Source organism: Penaeus chinensis, chromosome 33 (assembly GCF_019202785.1).
Source record: "Penaeus chinensis breed Huanghai No. 1 chromosome 33, ASM1920278v2, whole genome shotgun sequence".
NCBI lineage: Eukaryota > Metazoa > Arthropoda > Malacostraca > Decapoda > Penaeidae > Penaeus > Penaeus chinensis.
Window position 1 is genome coordinate 15,382,342 of NC_061851.1, and position 10,000 is coordinate 15,392,341.

Sequence of the window (10,000 nt, forward strand, 5' to 3'; positions counted from 1 at the left end):
AGAACATTATAGCTATCATTAAGACCATAATCATTATAAATATCATTATAACTACCACCCCCATCATCATCATCTTCATTGTCATCATCACTATCGTTCACATTATCTTCATGTTCTAAAAGTTGATAATATCAGATTTTCAGAAATTTGAGTGACAGGGACAGTGCCATGTATGTGGTGCGAATGATAATGGTAGGACCCTTTATGAGGACTCAAATAGGATAGTGATTTTATAGACGAACACTGGTATGCTTACTCAAACAAGTCAAGATGAACGATGGCTTATTGCCAATTTACATTATGGAATTTTTTTGGACTCTCAACATGTAGCAAAAGATACCTTACGGGAGGGAATTTGCTTGTAGACTATTAAGTTGGAGATAGGCTCGACTATGCTGAACTGTCGACCTGCTTGAGTGACAACAGGTCATGGGAATTATTCTGGACTGAGTAAGTCGGGAGAAATTGGAGGTAAATGAACAGATGAATGGAAAAACAAATACAAAAAGAAGGAAATTAATATAAATACATAATTATGTAAATAAACTAATACTAAAATAAACATGTACACAAACTGACACATAAAACATGCCTTGCTGTCTATCTATCTATATATATCTATCTATCTGTGTGTGTATATATATATTAATTTATATATTTATATATATATATATATATATATATATATATATTCATATATATATATATATATATATATATATATATATGTATGTATATAAATATATATATATGCATACATACATATATATATATATATATATATATATATATATATATGTGTGTGTGTGTGTGTGTGTGTGTGTGTGTGTGTGTGTGTGTGTGTGTCTCTGTGTGTGTGTGTGTGTGTGTGTGTGTGTGTGTATACATATATATACATATATATATAATTTATACATATGTATATATATACATATATATAAATTATACATATATATACATATATACATATCTGTGTATGTATATATGTATATATGTGTATATATATGTATATATGTATGTGTGTGTGTGTGTGTGTGTGTGTGTGTGTGTGTGTGTGTGTGTGTGTGTGTGTGTGTGTGTGTGTGTGTGTGTGCATATATATACATATATATGCATATATATATATATATATATATATATATATATATATATATATATATATATATATATAATTTAAACATATGTATATTTATATACATATATATACATATATATACATATATATATATACATGTATATATATACATATATATATATATATATATAAATTATACATATATATATACATATATGTGTGTATATATATATATATATATATATATATATATATATATATATATATATCATCATCAGCCTGGGTCAGTCCACTGCAGGACGTAGGCCTCTCCCAATCTTTGCCATCTTTGTCTGTCTTGCGTTTTTTACTTCCAGTCTTAACCCCCAATTTCATGATTTTATTGTGCCATCTTGTCATAGGTCTGGCCCTTGGCCTCTTTATGTTATCTATAACTCAGTCTGTTACTTTTTTTGTCCATCTGTTGTCCTGTCTCTGACATATATGACCTGCCCATTGCCATTTTTCTTTTTGATGCTCCCAAGTATATCTTCCACTTTTATCTGTTCCCTGAGCCACGTCGCCCTCATCCGATCTGTTAGGCTAATTCCCAGCATCAACCTCTCCATCCCTCTCTGGGCACTTATTAGTTTCCTCTCCAGTAATTTGGTTGAAGTCCATGTTTCTGATCCATAGGTCATAACTGGGAGGATGCATTGGTTACAGGCTTTTCTTTTTAAACATAATGGCAAGGAGCCTCTTAGTATGCTACTGTGTATGCCGAAGGCACTCCAGGCTAGACTGATGCGTCACTTAATTTCCTCTTTGCTAGATGTGTTTGTCTGTATGAGTTGCCTTAGATATATATACTTGTCAACCACCTCTAGTGCTTTGCCTTGAACATGTATCTGTTCGCATTGAACTCCATTGTTGAACGTGATCTCAATCTTTTTCTTGTTCATCCTAAGTCCGACTTTCAGGCTTTCTCTATTCAGATCATTTATTAGTTGCTGCATTTCATTTGCAGATTCACTGAGGAGAACAATATCATCTATAAATCTTAGATTGTTTAGGTATTCGTCCCCTATTTTGACACCCTTTCCAGTCCATTCTAACTTCTTGAATATTTCCTCAAGGCAAGCTGTAAAGTTTTGGTGAGATGGTATCGCCCTGTCTAACACTTTTCTTAATTGGGATTTTATCGGTTTGTGTGTGGAGCTTGATGGTTGCTGTCCCATCTTCATATATATATCTTCTAATATTTTACAATATACCTCCTCTACTCCCTGTCTTTGAATAGCTTCTAATACTGCTGGTATTTGTACAGAGTCAAATGCCTTTTCATAATCGATGAATGCCATACACAGGGGTTTCCTATATTCATTTATTTTTTCTCTTATCTAGGTGAGCGTGTATATGTGGTCTGTTGTTGAGAATCCACTGCATATATATATATATATATATATATATATATATATATATATATATATATATATATATATATATACACACACACACACACACACACATTTGTTTGGGTGCAACTGTGTGTGTATTTATCTTTTGGAGAAAAAGAGTTGTTACCATAAGCATGCCTCTTAAAACATACAACAGCAGAAAACGGAATATATGAGTTGTGATGATCACTGAGGGAATAATTTCTCCATGGAGGAATCAAGGAAAATAATCCTGTGACTCAGACTGACAAGACCTACATGCATCACCACTTGTGTATGCAGTTAATCCAAAGGCAGGAAAAGAAGCCCTGACATTTATATATATGACCTCCCCACCACATACACAAACAAACACAAACACAAACACAAACACAAACACAAACACAAACACAAACACAAACACAAACACAAACACAAACACAAACACAAACACAAACACAAACACAAACACATACACATACACATACACATACACATACACATACACATACACATACACATACACAAACACAAACACAAACACAAACACACACACACAAAAAAAAAAAAATGTATGTATGTATTTATTTATATAATCATTTATTTATCTATTTATCTGTTTACTTATACATACATACATACATACATACATACATACATACATACATACATACATACATACATACATACATACATACATACATACATACATACATACATACATACATGTATGTATGTATGTATGTATGTATGTATGTATGTATGTATGTATGTATGCATGTATGTATACACATTATATATATATATATATATATATATATATATATATATATATATATATATATATATTATATACAGTGATTTTACATATCACCTTTACAAGTGAATATTTGTATAGCTCCAATATCTTTCTTTTTCATTCCTCATTATGCAGAAATTGTCTGTAGCCAATTTGACCTCGGTCCTCATTCCATAAAGAGTTTGGTCACATTCACTGTTAGTTTGTGACATTGCTGAAAACTGTAATTTGTACTTATTCATACAATTTTTCTTAAATCCAAGTATTTGAACTTTGCACTTTCTTTGACAAGAAATAAAAATACTATGAGGAATAATCTGGCAAAATGCATTGAAAAACCTTTGTGATAATGTGGCTTTCACTGGCTTTCATTGGTTTTCTACTGAGTGTGTATATAAAGTATTTTTGAATTAGATAAGTTGGGGATCAAGAATATACTATACAAGAAAAAAATATAAAAAATACAAGATTAGAAATGTAAAAGATATATTTCAGCTTTTGCTTACAGTATCTTATTATTTTAAAAAAAATTCTGGTAAGAATCCCAAACAAAACCATAATGTACAGTGGTGAATGGAATTCAAAAATGGAACATTCAATGCTTGTGTTATAAATATCATATTATCAATCATTAATATACAACTTTTTGATCATGTGTTTAAGTTAATTTTGTCTATAACATGATTTCATGATTTAGCAGTCTAGCTTGTGCTGTACTGAGATATTGTTGGGTTTGAAGCACAACCAGGGCAGGAGTGGACCGTCTCGTGGAGGAAAATATCACATTCGAAGCAAAACACTTGCTTACATATCCGGCAGATGTAAACCTGTGGGAGTAGTAATATTAGGAATTGATACCGATGGATGACAAAGTTTGTGACGTGCATGACAGTGTAATGGAAATTTTCCATGTGTGGCCTACAGATTATGAGACCACATAATATACAAGGTAGATGCCTACACAGTAAGACTAGTAATTTTTTTTACTGATTTTGATTATAATTTTCCACATAAAGGAGACAAAACAATGAACATATAAAAAAGAACAAAGAAATAAGAAAAAGAAAAAAATACCAAAAAATCTATGTCCTCACATTTTTATCAGATGCTGCCACAGTTAACTGCTTCAGGCAGCCATAGCAGTGGAAGCTCTGATCCTCCTCAATGGGTACCTCTTCAAAATGCTTCAGCGGGAATAAGTGTCTGAAATTCAGTGCATGAAATTATTGTTTTGTAGGTGATACAAGTGAAAACTTATTGCTATTCTCTTTTCTATGAATGTACAGTCTTATATATAGTATGAGGGCCTGAATTATGCACAAATTTATGATTTTACTTCCTTTTTTACTAAATTTTAGTTTTTCAAAACAAAAGTGTAAAAAAATGTGCATATGACTAACATCAATTTCCAATTACAAATGGATAATGTATATATATAAAAAAGGCAGCTAAATATTCTACGCTTTATTGCCTAGAATCAACATATGGAAAAGCCATGCATTTGGTGAGTAAGTGATACTGGAAAAAAAAAAAAAACGAAATAAAAATTACTAAATAAATGAAACAAAAGTCTAAATGGTATGGGATGAAGCAAAATTCTGCTTGTTTGGTGCTTTAAAGCACATTATTTCTGTCTATCAATCCCAAATTCCATGTTATGATCTAAAGGAAAGCAAATGATATGTTTGTTGCAATATTCGTAACTAAGTTGAGGAAAAAGAGAGGGAGATTATCTCTGAGAGAGTATACCCCCATGCAACACTTGGTACTTTCATCTACCCCATGTTGAGCCATCTCTTCTTTCCTTTGCAATGCTCATCCTTTTTTTTTCACTGGGATGTTTACCTATGTCACCACCTTCAGTTAGAACCTTCCTGTTAATGCCTTGTTAGAAATTTACACAAGGCTAAATATTTAGGGTAAATTGTTAAATGAATCCTTTGCAGCACAGGCAGAACTTACCCTTACGATCTGAATGACATGACCATCAAGTCATGAAAAAAATTAGCTTGAGGGGTGAGTAACATGAACATGCTCTCATGGAAATATAAGGCCGTGGGCCAAGGTGATGGGAACCTGCCATCATAAGAATTTTAGGTGAAGGCCGGGGTGACAGGAATGACTTGCCATGAATGCAAAAAGCTCTTGGAGGGCACTCAGACTCATTAGGCACTTAGGAAGGGGCTAGCATTATTTCCATCAGTAAATGTGTGGAAGGTACCACGTGTGAACCATGACTGGAAGAGGGAGAACACTATTTCTTTCCTCAGGATACTATTCTTGCCCTGTGACTGGCAGCACAGGTTGTATTATAAAAATGGAATATTATGAAAAAATGTTATTTATTGTTATTATTATTGCACTAAGTTATGGACTAACTAGAGAGATGATACAGATCTGAGTAAAGAAAACAGTTTATTACATCTAACAAATGACAAATATAGGTATTGGAAAAGGGCAAAAAAGCTAAGAACACTTATGCAGAAAAAGAGATAAAAACATTGCAAAGGGGAAGCACACTCACACCTGTCAGAATGACACTCAAGTAAGCAAGGGGTTAACTAGTACATCTGCATATATGTCATTTTCTCTGCTGTAGACAGCAAAGGGGAGGGAAAATGTATTTCTGGGACTAAAAGGAGATAATAATGGTGATGATGATGAAGAAAAAGCAAAAGGAGGAAGAGACCGACTGAGATGGAGAGGAAAGGGAAAGATAAAATCGCAAAAAGCAAAACAAAAAGTAGATGAAAAGGAAATAGAGACAGAAAAAGAAAAAAAAAACTCACCTGTAAGATCGTGCCAAGTGGGGAGCTGTTACCAACATGAGCCCACAAACACGGCACTCGGCAGGAAGATCACAATACTTGGCAGTGCACTGTGGACAGTAGTATCCACGCGTGTTCAGTGGAGGTAGATCATCAAGGTGACTGTGTGTGGAAAAAGAAAAAGGTAATATTGCTTGTGTTTTCTCTAATGATGTGGCTAAACACAGTATTTGAGTCAAATGGCAAAATCCTGGCACTTATCAATATAATATTAAGTGATTATCTAAATTGTATTTATAGTACCATAGAAAGAGAAGAGGAAACAAATAAGAATTCCTACAGAGCCCCATAAGTGATTTTTCACAGCTGATACAATGACAACAAATCTGTGGTTGCCCAAATTTTAGTCTAATATATAAAATGTTATATATATTGTAATTATTGAAGTATGTAGTTTTAACATATGACTGCTATCAATTATCTTCATGGCATCTATAAAATGTAAATGTTTGTTCCATAACTTACCAGAATTAACTCTGAGATATGGCAACAGTGTAAAGCACAGACAAACTCATAAAGAACAATCATAGACCTTTCATGGATACTGCCCTTGGTTCCAAAATTTTGCTCAATGCCAAAATCATCATCTTCAAGATAAAAATACCTCTAACTGTGCACACACTGTAACAAGATGTATGCATACAGTGAAACCAGGATGACAAGGTACAATATAAATATTCTAAAGAATATTGGGGTCACATTAATGAAATCAAATGTCTTATGCATTGTAGTTCACAAAGAAAACCATCTCCAGAAAATGAATGAGCAGGACATCCAAAGGGATTATCCAAGTCTGACAACTTGGATTGACAATCTTAGGATTTTAACATTTTCAGTGCCGTATTGGGTCTGATTTTACTGACATGTTTAGACTCTACCCAATAGTTAGTGCAATACCTTGGTAGAATATTATCTGTTCTGGATTGCACTTCATTTCCACCATCTAACTTAGTGGTTCTTAACCTGGGGAGTGTCAGTAATTTTCAAGGGGGGTACAAACCCTTGGGAAAATGCAGAAATTTCTCTTATTGTTCTTGTTATTCCTTTAAGGGGAGTGAAAGGTGAAAATGTCACTTTTTGGGAAAAACTTTTTGGGTTATGAGTTATGGCTTGAAATATAAACCCTACTTTGTACTTTTTTCATTTTGCAGAGTGGTATGCATAATTAATTTCAGTGTTGTATAAAACAACTTATATTTCAATGAAATGCTTGAAAATATAGTAATTCTGGGCAACCTGCTCAGCTGCATGATCTCCGCTGGGATGACTCACGGACATATCAGTGAGCTCTGCTCTTCTAAGAGGAAAGGTGTGTATGTGGCAGCATACCAGGACACACTACTCCAAAATGCAAGAGGAAAGAAGTAGAAAGCAAGTGGAAAAAAGAAGAAATGAGGCTTGTAGTGCCTCCAGGAGCTCCCCTGAAGTCTGTGACACCCCCATTCATGGCCTCACCTCTGCTGCCCAGCAAGACATCCCATTGTCCAGAGAATTAGACTCACTTGTTCTTACTACTTCTCTGGATCATGCTAAATCATGTTATGATGTACGAGCATCATTATTAGTAGGAACAGAAGAGGACCCTGACAGTGAAAATGAATTGATTTTCATCAGCAAGCAAGAGACTAAACAACCTTGTATCTTTGTGTATCTTTGAGAAGGACCGCAGAAGATGCTCAACAAGCTAAAAGAAGAAACTGCCCAAGAAGGAAATTAGAACAGGTTATGCTGCAAAGAATACTAAAGAAAACCTGGCAACTAAGAGGTAACACTGACACTCTCAAAAGAGATACTACCCAAAAGGGGGTGGGGGAGCCTGAAAGAAAAATGGCTTTCTAACACTTAGTGAGTCCTGCGTGTTTGTAATAAAGACAAAACTGTAAATACTTATGGATATGGAAAAAGGATAGAAAAATGCATCTAACAATATAAAAAAAACAACCTTATTAACCAGGAAGGTGGTCTTGAGAAGCGTTTCGCAACTTTAAAAGTTAAACACCTCAAAACATGATTTCTTCACCTTTGAATTGCAACTTCTCAGCTATCTATGCATTAATTTCAATGAAACAAAGACTCAACTAAAGGGGAAGGCAAGTATTTTACAGTAACAATACAATGTTTTTAAAATTACTATTACAAAATTTTATATATAAAAAAATCAGCCTTTTTTCTCCATAAATTTTGGCATAACAAACAAATAAAATAATTTCTGACAAAGAAACCCAGATATAAAGAAAATGACAGTGACACCAAGTACTGTATAATGAATGACCTTTCCTTCTTGTGAAGCACATGACTGTAAAATAAAAACTTTAAGAGGACAGACTTTTTAAAAACTGATTTTAGGAGGGGGGAGAAGGGGGCAGGAGATGAGGGGGGTAGGTAGGAGAACTTTTACATGTTAGTTCTTATTTACAGTGGTCTTGACTTCTCATAATATTTTTATCTCAATTCAGTCATGATAATGATTTTTCCTTCCCAATCAGCTGCCCCCCTTAACAAGAGCTTACAGTAATCAAATAATGGGAAGTTTAATAATAATGTGACTAATTCATAATTGATAAATGACAAAGAACACATTTAAAATTTTCTTTAATCTCTTGCTGTCGGATGGCACGTATGTACATGCCACGGCATGCCTGGACTATATTCTGGGTGGCATATGACAAAGTGTGCTGGTCCCGCGCACACTGTGTAACCCAGCAGCATTGGGTTAGAATCTGTTTAGGAATTTTATTCATAGAAGCAGGGGGACGTGGAAAAATGGATAAAATGGGGGCGTGAATGTAAAAAGATAAAAAATTATTGATCTAACTGAATATCAAACAAAACTAATAAGCTCTTCTACCATAATATTACCAAAACAATCATTATGACATCCAAATCATCCTAAAAAAAGAGTATTATCTAACACAGTATCCGCCAATTTTTTTTTACATATTTTGGTCATAAAACAACACACAAATGACACGAAATATGACACAACTCACCACATACAGAGTGCAGGCCTGGCATCAGTATTAACTTGATGGGGGAAGCCGACCTTGATCAGAGTGTGGTCCATCTTGACAGATGCTGGAGGAGGTTCAAGGTGCTCAAAAATCAACTCCTTCAGGTGGAGATCATTGATGGAGACGGAGAAGGACCCACCTGTGTCCTTGCTTATCATTTTACAGACGTGTAGCTCTGCAGAAATGCCAACTACTGAAACACGTATGTTGGAATCTTTGACTTTCTGCAAAGGTTGCAATAAATTATCGTTACCATGGTGAAGAAGTTATAGTCACACTGGACAAACTGTTACAAAATATGTAAAAATAACAGTAAATATTAATGAGCCATAATTACATATTCATTATACAATAAATTAAGACACTTTTAACATTGTCTAAAGTTGTAGCACATCTCTGTTTTATAATCAAACCAGTGTATATAGTTAAATGACTTACATCACAGTATCCCTTAGTATAATGTATACTTAATGTCCAATTTGCATAATATCCCATTTCACAGAATGTGTTATGTACATGACATGACACATGACTGAATAGAAGAAGTATTGAATTATCAGCATTCACTTGTAAAACCTTGAGAAAAAAAAAAACAGGAACCCTAAAACTAAACACATATTCTAATAGACTTATACCTCCAATGAAACCAGTAACCTGAACACTCCCTCTCCTATGTCCTTCATCTGATAAACACACCCGTGCCCTGTTTAACCCTTTTGACCCCTGCCAGCATAACAGCAGTAACCAAAATTTTAAACATTTCTCATTACCTTTACAAATTGTTTTTCCTTCTAATGGGATATTAGGACATTAGGAGTTCATTATGAGACCTGGTCTTTGTAGGGAGGAACACATACAGAAGGTTAACATTA

General features: G+C 34.0%; 1 protein-coding gene across 1 annotated transcript in view; it reads right to left on the reverse strand.

The window, feature by feature from the left end:
* Nucleotides 1-3,758: 3,758 nt before the first annotated feature.
* Nucleotides 3,759-10,000, reverse strand: part of LOC125043368 (general transcription factor IIH subunit 2-like) — a 12,617-nt gene continuing 6,375 nt past the window's right edge. Inside the window, exons 5-8 of the mRNA XM_047639459.1 lie at nt 9,108-9,352; nt 6,079-6,219; nt 4,384-4,492; nt 3,759-4,116 (exon numbers count right to left, since the gene is read on the reverse strand). Coding sequence (XP_047495415.1) covers nt 3,991-4,116; nt 4,384-4,492; nt 6,079-6,219; nt 9,108-9,352 — 621 coding nt within the window. The 3' untranslated portion in view covers nt 3,759-3,990. The remainder of the gene's footprint in view (nt 4,117-4,383; nt 4,493-6,078; nt 6,220-9,107; nt 9,353-10,000) is intronic.